The 14,425-nt window shown below is 47.4% G+C and overlaps 2 protein-coding genes across 6 annotated transcripts in view; both read left to right on the forward strand.

Moving 5' to 3' along the window:
• Positions 1-1,125, forward strand: part of LOC104939444 (fibroblast growth factor 12) — a 32,074-nt gene extending 30,949 nt beyond the window's left edge. For all 3 annotated transcript variants that reach the window (XM_027280343.1, XM_027280342.1, XM_027280341.1), the window contains exon 5: positions 770-1,125. In XM_027280343.1, the coding sequence (XP_027136144.1) occupies positions 770-924 (155 nt within the window). In that variant the 3' untranslated portion in view covers positions 925-1,125. The remainder of the gene's footprint in view (positions 1-769) is intronic.
• Positions 1,126-10,143: 9,018 nt separating this feature from the next.
• il1rap (interleukin 1 receptor accessory protein) overlaps positions 10,144-14,425 on the forward strand; it is a 25,057-nt gene continuing 20,775 nt past the window's right edge. The window contains exons 1-2 of one of the 3 annotated variants that reach the window (XM_027280337.1): positions 10,144-10,625; positions 14,340-14,416. In XM_027280337.1, coding sequence (XP_027136138.1) covers positions 10,624-10,625; positions 14,340-14,416 — 79 coding nt within the window. In that variant the 5' untranslated portion in view covers positions 10,144-10,623. The remainder of the gene's footprint in view (positions 10,626-14,339; positions 14,417-14,425) is intronic. The other 2 variants (XM_027280336.1, XM_027280338.1) reach the window with 2 other exon arrangements.

Below are 14,425 nucleotides of genomic sequence, written 5' to 3' on the forward strand. Positions count from 1 at the left end.
ACAAGGTGAAGCTCTAATATCACAGATGGAGGTTTAACAGGAAACATGAAGCTCCGTCTCTGCTTTCAGCTGCTCCACCTCCCCCTTCCTCCGCCCTCCTCCCCCATCTTCATTTAAAAATATCTGGACTATCACCTTCCCCTGCCTCCTTTACCTCCTCTCCACCCTCCCTTCTCCACGCCCTTCTCCGTCAACACATCGTCACTGTTTGAACTTTTGTCGCCTCATTTGCATAATTAAACATCAAACAGCTGAGATCTGTTGACATGGGAACCACACATGTAGATCAACCAAACCTCAGACCAATTAACTTCAGACTGTTCGTTAAGACACCTCATTAAATATGTTCAACCTCATTAAATATGTTCAACCTCATTAAATATGTTCAACCTCATTAAATATGTTCAGCCTCATTAAATATGTTCAGCCTCATTAAATATGTTGAAGGTGGAGTCCAGGTGTTTACCTGTGTGGTCGTGGACACAGATACTTCCATCAGTACTCTTCTATGTAGTACTCTGTGTACTCTGTGTACTCTGTGTACTTCCTGCTGTAGTGAGTGAGACACCTGTCAGGTGAGCTCTGACACTACCAGGCTCTAATCAACTCCTTTTTCTTCTCCTCCTCCCTGTCCTCCCTGTCCTCCCTGTCCTCCTCCTCCCTGTCCTCCCTGTCCTCCTCCCTGTCCTCCTCGTCCTCCTCCCTGTCCTCCTCCTCCCTGTCCTCCTCCCTGTCCTCCTCCCTGTCCTCCTCCTCCTCTTCCTTGCAGTCTGCATGTATAAGGAGCCGTCGCTGCACGAGCTTGAGGAGAAGATGTTGAAGTCTTCACGGAGCCCGACGCTGAACAGCGGCGAGCGGGCGAGGAGCCGGGAGCGCCACCAGGAGGAGCAGCAGGAGGACTGCACAGAGCAGGAAGGATCATAGCCTGCAGCGCCCCCACAGGCCAGGAGGAGGAGGAGGAGGAGGAGGAGGAGGAGGAGGCGAACTCCCATTTTAACACTCCCTCTGTTCAGCAACTAAAGCAACTTCAACAACCACCAACGACAACAAACCGCCACGGCGAGACGACGGCGACGAAAAAAGAAGCTAAAAAAAAAAAAAAAAAAGCTCATTTGAATATTTTAACGTGAGGGGGAGGGGCTTGTTTGAGTATCAGGCCGTGACGATGATGATTTACATTTTATGCAAATAGCCCTGCTGACACGGCGCCCGGAGGCGAGCACACCTTCTTCATCGCTTCATCATCATCATCACTGTCACCGTGACGACCAAACGTTTCCGTGACGATGAGCGAGCGAGCGAGCGCTGAGAACTCCGAAGCTTTAAGCCATGTAGACCTTCACTTCCTGTCACTTCCTGTCACTTCCTGTCACTTCCTGTCACTTCTTAACGAATGCAAAAACTTTCGCACTTTCGACACCGCGCTTCTTCTTCTTCTTCTGCGTGTTGTTCCGTCCAATCAGAGACCTTCTGTTTTGTCACTTCCTGTTTGTTTCTTTGGTTTGTTCCTGACGCCGCGATGAGACGCTCCGAGAGGAGGACACACGAGGACTTCCTGTTCCGTCTGGAGGAGGTCGGTCACGTGACCGGATGATCCGAACTTCACGATCCTGCGTCTTTAAATCAAACACGAGCTAACACGAGCTAACGTGAGCTAACACGAGCTAACGTTAGCTCAGAGAGATCCATCCAAGCTAATTATCAAGCTAACCCGGCTAATATTAGAACACTGTTACGTTAGCGTGAGCTAACGTGATCCATGATAGTCACTTAGCCCGTACCCAGCTCCTGTTCTGGCACGACACCCTGGCTCCAGTCCCCGTTAGCATTCCCCTACACCCTGAAAACTGAGCTAACATTAGCTAACAGCAGCTACAGTGTCGCCGTCACGATCTGATTGGCTGACGACGAGCAGGACTGTGAAGTCCGGAGACGTCCTCAGAACACAAACACAACGGAACCAGAACCAGAACCCTTCCTCGTGATGCGTTCAGGGACTGATCGGTTGCAGGCAGTAATGTTGCATGATGTCTTTTCTTAAAGCGTAGCGACGCCCCGGCAGCGTTTGGGGGCTTTAAATGATTAACGAGACACTGACAGCCGAGTTATGTAACTCTGATCCGGTCTGAACCGGTCTGATCCGGTCTGAACCGGACTGAACTGGACTGACTCTGCTACCTGCTGATCCGGAAATCTTAAATGTGTCAACGCAGCATGAATTCACACGCTGAGCTCTGATTGGTTCACTCTTAAAATATGTGCACATTTATGTTTTATGTGACTTCACCTCACGGGCCAATCAGGTGAAAGAGATGGTGATGATGTCATCAGACCCCTGTCAGTGTTACAGCAGCGTTTCCAGCTTCGTGATTGGTTCTTTTTGTTTACTAACACATGAACTTCCTGTTCCTGTACGTGTGATGCATTAAAGGAACCTGGGAATCAGGACGCACGACCGGAGGAGACAGAATTATAATATATAAATACATTTAATGTATAACTTTATTAGAACATAGAATATAATAAAACTTTAGTTTACTGACCTAAGCCCCGCCCCTTTTTGACCTGTGCTCCAATCACAGTCGAGCAAGCCTCGGTCAACTTCCTGCTTTCCTGTACATAGACATTCTACGTGTTAGCTACGCGTTAGCTCGTCCGCGTTGAAAAGAAAACCACATTTTAAAGATTCAAAGATAAAAGTGACGTCACAGCTTACGTTAGCTAAAGGTAGCTAACCAGCTAGCTAATTTATATGAACTGTTAGCTAGCTAGATGGTACACTAGTTAAACAGCTAGCTCATACCTGATAGCTAACGTTAGTAAATGCTAGCTGAATAGCTAACTAACTGATATCAAACTAAAGCAAACTGGCTAGCAAAATAAATAGCTAGCATCAGGCTACAGAGCAAAGCACTCGTTAACCAGTTAGCTACAGTTACACCTGATAGCAAAACACTAGCAAGCTAGTGAGCTAGTTAGCCGGTATTTTGCTAGCTATCAGGTGTAACTATAGCTAACTGGTTAACGAGTGCTTTGCTCTGTAGCCTGATGCTAGCTATTTAGTTTGCTAACGATTGATATTAGTTAGCTATTCAGCTAGCATTTTGCTAACGTTAGCTATCAGGTATGAGCTAGCTGTTTAAGTTAATATAAATTAGCTAGCTGGTTAGCTACCTTTAGCTAACGTAAGCTGTGACGTCACTTTTATCTTTGAATCTTTAAAATGTGTTTTTCTTTTCAACGCGGACGAGCTAACGCGTAGCTAACACGTAGCATGTCTACGTACAGGAATACAGGAAGTTGACCGAGGCTTGCTCGACTGTGATTGGAGCACAGAGCGAACCAGGGCGGGGCTTATGGCGGTTTGTCTCCGGTCGCCGTCGTGTTGCGTTCAGGTGTCGGCTGGTGGTAGGATTTGGTAACACTTTTATCACTGCCCTGCTTCGTTTAGACGAAGAGCACTGCCCTGAAACTGAACGCTGTTTGACTCCGACCTCATCTGAACGTCACACACACGACGAGCGGCTGCCACTTCCTGTCAGTGGCGGTCACTTCCTGTTAGCAGTCGTTCTTTGTTGATGTTCAGGCCGAGTCGCCGCACTGCCCTCCCCGACGTCACTCTTCTTCTTCTCTTGTCGAACCCTTTACGTCTCTGAGTTACCGACCACGTTTCCCAAAAAACGTCTCTGCGACCATGTTCACGTTTACAGAGAACTTCCTGTTTTCAGCCCTTCAAAATAAAACAACTCCATCTCTCCAGTTTATCACTGCCTTCATGACGATTTTATTTTGTTAATGTTTCATACAGCTGTATGTACGGAAGGTCGTCAGTGCCATCGATTTATTTTGCCCAGATTTTAAAAGTCTGAAATTATTTATCCAAAATACAAATTAAAAAAAAAATCATCAAAATTCAACCAAATTTTTTTCCAGAATTTTTGAAAATTTTTACAAATTTCTTTCTGAAATTTTAGGGGAAAAGTTTTAATTTCAGCATTTTTGTTTTTCTGCTCAAATAAATAAAAAAAATTTAACATATTTAAACATATTTAAATTAAAATTTTCATGATTTTTACTGAAATGTTTTGAAACGTCGATCGGAAATAAAAGTTCAATTAAAAAAAACTAAAATTTACTGTAAATAAATAAACAATAAAAGCTGTAAAAAGTCTTAAAAGTCAGACTCTGGATGGATTTTACGGATTTTTAGTTTGGTGTTTGAACGTATCACAGATTAAACGATGATTTTTGGAACTCGTCGCCTCCATCAGCCGACATCAGATGACTTCCTGTGACATCATCAGTCAGGTGACATCATCGGTCAGGTGACGTCACAACATGATGTAAAAACTTGTTTTCTGTTAAACGCGCTGCTGTTTCTGTGATGTAACGAGGAGGCGGGGTCACAGAGGTCGACTCTGATTGGCTGTCACGGCCCAGGTGTTTTTATGTTTTAATGTCTGTGGTGGTGAGAGATGACGGATGTACGGGCGGGTGGAGTGAAGGAACCAATCACAATCCACCGCACTGCCTCAGAGGAAGTCTTCCAGTCTGTCGAGGACGTCGGACCACGGCGAGTCCGTCCGTCCTCGAAATGTTTGACGAGTGAATGAAGCTAAGCTAACCAAGCTAACGAATGTCTTTCCTGTCACCGCGCTGCCTTCAGGGCCCAAAAATAAAAACACGTCATCTGAGTTCATTTTATTTTGAAAATATTTCTCAGGTTTGTTCAGATGTTTTTTTTTTTGTTTGTTTGTTTGTTTTATGAATTTTTGTAAATTTACCAAAAACATTTAAAATTAAATTAAAATCAGCGTCAAATATTTTCTTTAAAAATATTTTTTCAAAAACGATTTCTTTTTTTTTTTCAGCTCTGTTGATGTTTCGATACGGAAGATCACAAGGGACAAAAATTAGTTTGTAGTTCAAATTTGTGGAAAAAATAATTTTGGTTTTCAATTTCTTTTTCCCACAAACAGATTTTTGTCCCTCGTGATCTTCCGTATCGAAACATCAACAGAGCTGGAAAAAAAAAAGCACAAATTCCTACAGACCTTGAACACCACACAAACTCAGTTTGTGCTGCGTTCAGGTCCTGTGGGACAGGCTGAGTGAGCGTGATGTGGTTTTTGTGTTGAGTTTGTATTTAACGTGTTTCACCTGAAGGCAGCGCCACCATGTGACAGGAAGTACGCTCTGAAGGGGGCGGCGCCGCCTCCAGACGTGGTGATGATGTCAGAGGACGACGCCATGTTGTGAAATGTTTGATGTTTCTTTGTTTGCTGATGTTTGCACCTTTTTTCTCAACACGTCATTAAACGCATCGTATATTAAAAACGCCATCGCAAAAATCCGCAGCAGGAAAAATAAAAAGAACGAAACAAAAACACAGAGTTTGTTTTTATTCATCACGTGACTTCACACGTCATTTGTTCATCAGGAGTCGACCTCAGGACTGAAACGCTGCTTAAATATATATCAGCTTTTATCCACTTGAATCTGTCTGGTCAATACTTTTGCTCACATGGGAAATGTTCAGAGTAAAGGATCAAAATGTAAATATAAAATAAAATACTGATAGAAGTCTGACAGGATGTAAACAGCTGGAAATAAAAACGCTGATGTTCAGTCTCACGTTCATCTTTTGATGTCCAACAGCAGAAATAAATCAGCCTCACTGTCCAGTACTATAAGGGACTGTATACTTATCTATATATATATGTATATACTTATGTATGTGTGTGTATGTATACAGTACAGAAGTGAAATAAAAAGCGCAGACACACAAACAGGCAGAAGTTCTTCAGATAGAATAGAATAAAAGTCAAAGGTCAGGAGTTCAGAAAGTGTTCAGGAGCCTCTGATGTCTTATGCTGTATTATTTATTGACGCTTGATCAAGGAGAATTAGAGACACTCTCAAAGTTCATCAGAAGTGCCTGAGTCGGTCTCACATTCTGCCCAACTCATCCTGGTGGATCGACTTTAAACCCCAAGATAACACCACAAATACTACACGCCCAGAATGAGTCACAGAGAATGTCTTTACCCATGGAGGTGTTATTGTCAGCATGTTCTAGTCTGGAGACACAGATGTCTGTTTACGCAGATTGGACCGTCAACAACAAGCTATCTATTATGTCTATGAAGGCAGCAACAGGTCTATGTGACCCTGGACACCACAGTGTTGAGATAGACTGGCACCTACTGTTCCCAACCAAAGACAAACAACTAATACTGCTGAGGACCTCAAGGCCCACACGGGACCTCAAGGCCCACACGGGACCTCAAGCCCCACACGGGACCTCGTTAACCTCAGGACAGAAACAACAACCGAGCAGAGCGAGTACTGAAAGTACAGATATATAAATAATACTGCAGTAATCTGAATGGAAAAACACAAACAGATTAATCAATAAATATGAAGCTGTGCTGAGTCGTGGTGATTGAACCTGCACCATGATCAGGTGGAGCAGGTGGAGCAGGTGTTGTGTTGGATGAACCTCTCCTTCTTACACCGTGGGTGTAGCAGTCTGCTGCTGATGGAGCTGCTCAGAGACCCACAGTGTCATGTAGGGGGTGAGAGGTGTGGTCCATGATGGAGGTCATCTGAGCTAACATCCACCTCTCCTCCACCTCCTCTGTGGAGTCCAGAGGACGGTCCAGGACAGAGCTGGCTCTCCTGATCAGTCTGTTGAGTCTGCTCCTGTCCAGCAGACCACAGCATGAAGGATGAGGCCACCACAGAATCAGAGAAGGTCCTGAGGAGAGCCCTGCACACTCTGAAGGACCTCCGTCTGCTCAGCAGGTGGAGGCCACTCTGGCCCTTCTTGTAGAGAGCATGGGTGTCATCAGTCCAGTCCAGTTTGTTGTTGAGGTGAACACCAGGAATCTGTAGCTCTGCACCACCTCTATGTCCGATCCCTGGATGTGAAGTGAGATGTTCTCCTCCTGAAGTTTACGATCATCTCCTTCGTCTTGCTGGTGTTGAGCTGAAGCTCTTTGAGCTCACTCCAGCTGACAAAGTCCCTGATGATGGTCCTGGATTCCAGATCGTTCCCTCAGAAACACGTCCAACGACGGCTGTGTCATCGGAGAACTTCTGGATGTGGCAGTGGGTGGTGCTGTGGGTGAAGTCCGAGGTGTAGAGGGTGAAGAGGAAGGGGGAGAGCACCGTACCCCGAACCCTCCAGCTGTGCGCCCACCAGCGGTTGTAGGTGTCTCAGGATGATCCTCTCCATGGTCTTCATCAGGTGAGAAGTCAAGGCAACAGGCCTGAAGTGGTTCAGCTCCTTGGGGCGCGGCGTCTTTGGGACCAGGACCACACAGGAGGTCTTCCACAGGGCCGGGACTTTCTCCAGGCTCAGGCTCAGGTTGAACAAGTGCCCGACCAGCCCACAGAGCTGGTCTGCTCAGTCCTTGGTTTCTCCTCAGTCCTCTCCAGACGTACCTGGTGTTGTTCTGCTCCTTGTTGTTCCTCCTGTAGATGTCCTTCCCCTTCCTGATCTGAAGCCGGACTTCCTTCTGGACTCTGCAGCTCCTTGTCCCCTGATCTGAAGACTCTTGAATCCTGGAGGTCACCACAGTGTTCTCCACACAGACGCTGATGTTCTCCGTCAGATGTCTTCTGTGTTAAATCATTTAAGTTCAGTCTGAAGCGACCCGACGTGACCTGTCAGGGTGGTTTTCAAAATAAAGTGCTCTGTGTCTCTGATGGACTAAAAGCGTCTCAGAATAAAAACTCAGCTGTTTGTTAAAAGCTTCATCCAACTTTAACGAGACGACACGAGAACACAGCGAGAAACGGCCAGCTGACAAGACGAGACACAAGGACGCGAGGACACAAGACACGAGGACGCGAGACACAAAGACACAGACTCATGTTTTAGTTTGAAATGCTGAGAAACATCAAAATCATCAAAACATTTAAAAAATGATTAACAGACTTTTATTTTGAAGGAGCTTTAAGACTTTTATTGTGAAGGAGCTTTAAGACTTTTATTGTGAAGGAGCTTTAAGACTTTTTTGTGACGGAGCTGTCAGACTTTTATTGTGAAGGAGCTTCCTGTTTGCTGAATGATTTAAGGACCTTGAACGCAGCTCGGCTGATGATGTCTGAGGACAGTGAACACACCGCGGCCTGCTGCTGTGCTCTGATTGGTCCACACAGAGTCTGACCTTTCAGGTGTGTTTACAGCGTGACGTCAGCAGGGGGCGCCATCACAGCATGAACAGGTGAGACAGAAACATGTCGAGTCTTTAATTTAATATTCATGAGCTGTATTAATATTCATGATGTTTTTGTAATAACACTAATTAAAATAAATAAAATTATTAAAATGATTAAAGTCAAACAAACAAACAAACAAACAAACAAACAAACACTAGAAGTCACTCCCAGATTTACTGAAGTCGTAACGCTCGCCCAGCTCCTGTTCTGGCATGACACCAACTACGCTGCCTGACCCGGGCCGGTGAACCTGCTCCTCTTCTTCTTCTTCTTCGTCCCTTGGTACAAACACTGACAGTCCGGTGAAGAGACTGAGCTAACATTAGCAAACATAAGCTAACATAAGCTAACATTAGCAAACATAAGCTAACAGTAGTTAACATTAGCTAACATAAGCTAACAGCAGCTAACATAAGCTAACAGCAGCTAACATTAGCTAACATAAGCTAACATTAGCTAACATTAGCTTACATAAGCTAACAGCAGCTAACATTAGCTAACATAAGCTAACATTAGCTAACATTAGCTAACATAAGCTACCATTAGCTAACATAAGCTAACATAAGCTACCATTAGCTAACATAAGCTAACAGCAGCTAACATTAGCTAACATAAGCTAACATTAGCTAACATTAGCTAACATAAGCTAACATTAGCTAACATTAGCTAACATAAGCTAACAGCAGCTAACAGCAGCTAACATTAGCTAACAGCAGCTAACATTAGCTAACATTAGCTAACATAAGCTAACATAAGCTAACAGCAGCTAACATTAGCTAACACATGGGATCAGCCTCTTGTAGTCTGCCGTGTGTTGTGGGACTTGTAGTTCTTTGCTCGTGTTGTTTGTAGTCCTTAATGATGTGTCGGTCGTGAACGAGCCGGTTCAAAGAGCCGGTTCAAAGAGCCGGTTCAAAGAGCCGGTGCTCTTTGAACCGGCTCTTTGAAACGGCTCTTTGAAGTGAACGATGGGAGCCGGCTCCGTCCGTTTTTTGAACTTTTCTCTTCAGGTAAAGCACCTGTGGACATCGGCTACAGGTGTCACGTGCATGCTGTGCAACCAATCATGTGAGGATTGACAAGGAGCATACCACCAAGCAGGGAGGGGCGGGGGGAGCAGCGCTGAGAGGAGACAAGAGACAAGAGACAAGAGGAGGGAGACACACTGAAGGAGAGAGAGGAGTGAAGGAGAGAGGAGTGAAGGAGAGAGAGGAGTGAGGACGAGAGAGGAGTGAAGGAGAGAGAGGAGTGAAGGAGAGAGAGAGGAGTGAAGGAGAGAGAGAGGAGTGAAGGAGAGAGGAGAGAAGGAGAGAGAGGAGTGAAGGAGAGAGAGAGGAGTGAGGACGAAGGAGGAGTGAAGGAGAGAGAGGAGTGAAGGAGAGAGAGAGGAGTGAGGTGCAAAGATATATCATTTTTACACTAAATCAAAAACATTAGTTTTCTTTGTGCACACGTCAGTGGTCGGCATTAACACATTGACTTTAATGCTGTTATTACATTTATATGTGTTCAGTACTGTGTGTGTGTGTGTGTGTGTGTGTTTATATAACTATGCTCAGGTTTCTTTGGTGCGTTCGCTGGTTTCAGGAGTTTACAAATGCAAACTGCAAGTTATTGAAATTCAAGTGATAAATTCTTCAAATACTAATCACAGTCAAAACATTTAAATCTGCCTGAATTATAAAAGTTAAATGAAGAGTCACATGGAGCCAAATGATCCGGATCACTAAAAGGAGCCGGCTCTTCTTGGTGAGCTGAGCCAAATGATCCGGATCACTAAAAAGAGCCGGAACTCCCATCACTGGCTCGTGCTGTTGTGAAACATCAGCTGATGATGTCGCAACGCGTCAGAGAGGGGGCGGAGCTTCAACCGGAATACACTCCACCCACACTTCCTACACACACACACACACACACACACACACACACACACACAGCAGCTGTTTAACTTCATGTTTGTCACTTCACTGAGTCCAGATGGAGAACCAGGACCAGGACCCGGACCAGGACCGGGACCAGCTCCGGGTCTGCGTGCTCTCGGTCGGTCTCTTCCGGCTCATTAAAACACTTCACTGGCTCTAATTAACCGTCACGTGACTTCCCGCCAGGCTCAGCTGGAGCCGTCCCGGAGCTCCGGGACCGGCCCGGTGACTCCTGAAGATTTACAGCCGCAGACCGAGCGCTGACAGCGGGGCGTTAATCATCAGAGCCCGCTGCTCCCTCTCTCTCTCCCGGTGAGACTTTACATACAGACCCGGGACATCTACACAGTCCCGGTCCGGTCCGGTACCGCCTGGTACTGCCCCGCCCCCTCCCCATCATATTCAGCTCCGCCTGCCGGGACCGGACAGACACCGAGCGGACACCGAGAGCGGAGCGCCCCGTCCCGCAGAGATGTAAGTGAAGCCCCGCTGTGTTTGTGTTGTGTGAGTGTTTGTTTAATGTTCGCTGAACGTTACTCTGTGTTCACGGTGAACCGGAACACTGACCCGGTCCACAGACCCGGTCCACTGACCCGGTCCACTGTTCGAGTCCCGCGTTTAAAAGCATGGTGAACGTTTCCTGCTGCCGGTGATACGCAAGAACTTGTGGCCACGTTAACTGGTGTCCGTCATAACACAGGACAACCAGGTGACCACACCTGTTCACCAGAGACAGTTTTAGACAGTCTGCGGGGACGTCTCAGAGACTACGTCCAGGTTTTAGACAGTCTGCGGGGACGTCACAGAGACTACGTCCAGGTTTTAGACAGTCTGCGGGGACGTCACAGAGACTACGTCCAGGTTTTAGACAGTCTGCGGGGACGTCTCAGAGACTACGTCCAGGTTTTAGACAGTCTGCGGACATCACGGAGACTACGCCGGTTTTAGACAGTCGGCGGGGACGTCCGAGACTACGTCCAGGTTTTTAGACAGTCTGCGGGGACGTCACGGAGACTAAGTCTAGGTTTAGACAGCCTGCGGGGACGTCACGGAGACTACGCCAGGTTTTTAGACAGTCTGCGGGGACGTCACGAGATACGTCCAGGTTTTAGACAGTCTGCGGGGACATCACGGAGACTACGTCCAGGTTTAGACAGTCTGCGGGGACGTCAACAGAGACTACAGTCCAGGTTTAGACAGTCTGCGGGGACGTCACGGAGACAAGTCTAGGTTTTAGACAGCCGCGGGGACGTCACGGAGACTACGTCCAGGTTGTTAGACAGTCTGCGGGGACGTCACGGAGACTACGTCCAGGTTTTGACAGTCGTGGGGACGTCACGGAGGACACGTCCAGGTTTTAGACAGTCTGGGGGACCGTCACGGAGACTACGTCCAGGTTTTGGACAGTCGTGGGGACGTCACGGAGACTACGTCCAGGTTTTAGACAGTCTGCGAGGACTCACAGAGACTACGTCCAGGTTTTGACAGTCTGCGGGGACGTCACGAGACTACGTCCAGGTTTTGGACAGCGGGGGACGTCACGGAGACTACGTCCAGGTGTTTAGTCAGTCTGCGAGGACGTCACAGAGACTACGTCCAGGTTTTGGACAGTCTGCGGGGACGTCACGAGACTACGTCCAGGTTTGACAGTCCCTCGCGGGGACGTCACAGAGACTACGTCCAGGTTTTTAGACAGTCTGCTCGCCGTTTAGATTTTCACCTGAAGGCGAGCTGAAAATCATCAACTACCCACAATCCTTGGGGTATGACCATCTTTACACACTCGTTTTATATGAGGCTTTTACAGCTTTGATTTTATTGAGCATGAAGTGAGTGTGTGGTGAGTGTGTGTGTGTGTGTGGTTGTGTGGTGTGAAGTGATGCATGTGTCGGGTCGTTCTGGTTCTGGAGGTCTCCCTCCGGGGATCGACTCGTTCTGCCTGATCGTCTGTCGCAGCGTCTCTTCTTCTGTGGCTTTCTTTAATGAACACTGAGGCATTCTGGGTAAACCAGAACCAGAACCTGGTCGCACGGATCAGTCCGAAGTCTGTGTGTACATGTGTGTGTGTTGCAGTGACACACTTCACGTGTCTGGTTCTGATCCAGAGTCAGCTGATCTGACACAAACACGCAGTGTGCTCTCAGGAGTTGCCGTTGCACTCAATCTGTTTAGTGACGGCAATCTGCCGATCTCGTGTCCGTGACTGAGACGTCAACAAACGTCTGTTGTTGTGTTGACATCACTGTCTTACCGTCCTTTACCGTCTGTTACCGTCTTTACCCTCTTTACCGGCTTCTTTTACCGTCTTTTACTCTGTCGTCTTACCCTCTTTACCACCTTTCGTTTTACCGCACTTCCGCTTTAAACCTCTTACATCTAAACGTCTTTAACCGTCTTCTCTTACCTCTTAGTCTTTACCCCTTTCCGTCTTTACCCTTCGTCTTCCGTCTTACCTTTTACCCTTCCGTCTTACCGTCTTACCCTTCCTCTTTACAGCGTCTTTACCTCTACGTCTTTACGCTATTTAAATAGCGTAAAGACGGTAAGACGACGTAAAGAGGGTAAGAGACGGTAAAGAGGTAAAGACACGAGGGAAAGAGCGGGTAAAGACAGGTAAAGACGGTAAAGACGTAAAGAGGTAAAGCCGGTAAAGAAGGTAAAGAGGGTAAGAGACAGTAAAAGACGGTAGAAGCCGGTTAAAGAGGGTAAAGACGGTAAGACGGTAAAGGACGGTAAGACAGTGATGTCAACACAACAACAGACGTTTGTTGACGTCTCATCACGGACACGAGATCGCAGATTGCCGTCACTAAACAGATTGATGCAACGAGCAACTCCTGAGAGCACACTGCGTGTTTGTGTCAGATCAGCTGACTCTGGATCAGAACCAGACCACGTGAAGTGTGTCACTGCAACACACACACATGTACACACAGACTTCGGACTGATCCGTGCGACCAGGTTCTGGTTCTGGTTTACCCAGAATGCCTCAGTGTTCATTAAAGAAAGCCACAGAAGAAGAGACGCTGCGACAGACGTCAGGCAGAACGAGTCGATCCCCGGAGGGAGACCTCCAGAACCAGAACGACCGACACAGCATCACTCACACACACACCCACACACACACACACTCACCCACACTCACTTCATGCTCAATAAAATCAAAGCTGTAAAAGCCTCATATAAAACGAGTGTGTAAAGATGGTCATACCCCAGGATTGTGGGTAGTTGATGATTTTCAGCTCGCCTTCAGGTGAAAAAAAGCGAGCAGACTGTCTGAAAACCTGGACGTAGTCTCTGTGACGTCCCCGCAGGAGACTGTCTAAACCTGGACGTAGTCTCGTGACGTCCCCGCAGACTGTCCAAAACCTGGACGTAGTCTCTGTGACGTCCTCGCAGACTGACTAAAACCTGGACGTAGTCTCCGTGACGTCCCCCGCTGTCCAAAACCTGGACGTAGTCTCTGTGACGTCCCCGCAGACTGTCAAAACCTGGACGTAGTCTCTGTGAGTTCCTCGCAGACTGTCTAAAACCTGGACGTAGTCTCCGTGACGTCCCCACGACGTCCAAAACCTGGACGTAGTCTCCGTGACGGTCCCCACAGACTGTCTAAAACCTGGACGTGTCTCCGTGACGTCCCCAGACTGTCCAAAACCTGGACGTAGTCTCCGTGACGTCCCCGCAGACTGTCTAACAACCTGGACGTAGTCTCCGTGACGTCCCGCGGCTGTCTAAAACCTAGACTTGTCTCCGTGACGTCCCCGCAGACTGTCTAAACCTGGACGTAGTCTCTGTGACGTCCCCGCAGACTGTCTAAACCTGGACGTAGTCTCCGTGATGTCCCCGCAGACTGTCTAAAACCTGGACGTATTCTCGTGACGTCCCCGCAGACTGTCTAAAAACCTGGCGTAGTCTCCGTGACGTCCCCGCAGGCTGTCTAAACCTAGACTTAGTCTCCGTGACGTCCCCGCAACTGTCTAAAACCTGGACGTAGTCTCTGTGACGTCCCCCCGACTGTCTAAAACCGGCGTAGTCTCCGTGATGTCCGTCTTTACCGTCTTTACCCTCTTTACCGTCTTTACCGTCTTTACCCTCTTTACCCTCTTTACCGTCTTTACCCTCTTTACCCTCTTTACCGTCGGTTGTTTTGACGTTTCACAGGAACATTAACGTCTCTATTGTCCACAGGTCATCCTCCGTCCTCGTCCTGTTGGTCGTGGCAGTCCGGATCTCGCCGTCTGTCGGTCAGTCCAGCGAGCTGTCAGGTAGGTTTG

Source organism: Larimichthys crocea, chromosome VII (assembly GCF_000972845.2).
Source record: "Larimichthys crocea isolate SSNF chromosome VII, L_crocea_2.0, whole genome shotgun sequence".
Classification (NCBI taxonomy): Eukaryota; Metazoa; Chordata; class Actinopteri; family Sciaenidae; genus Larimichthys; species Larimichthys crocea.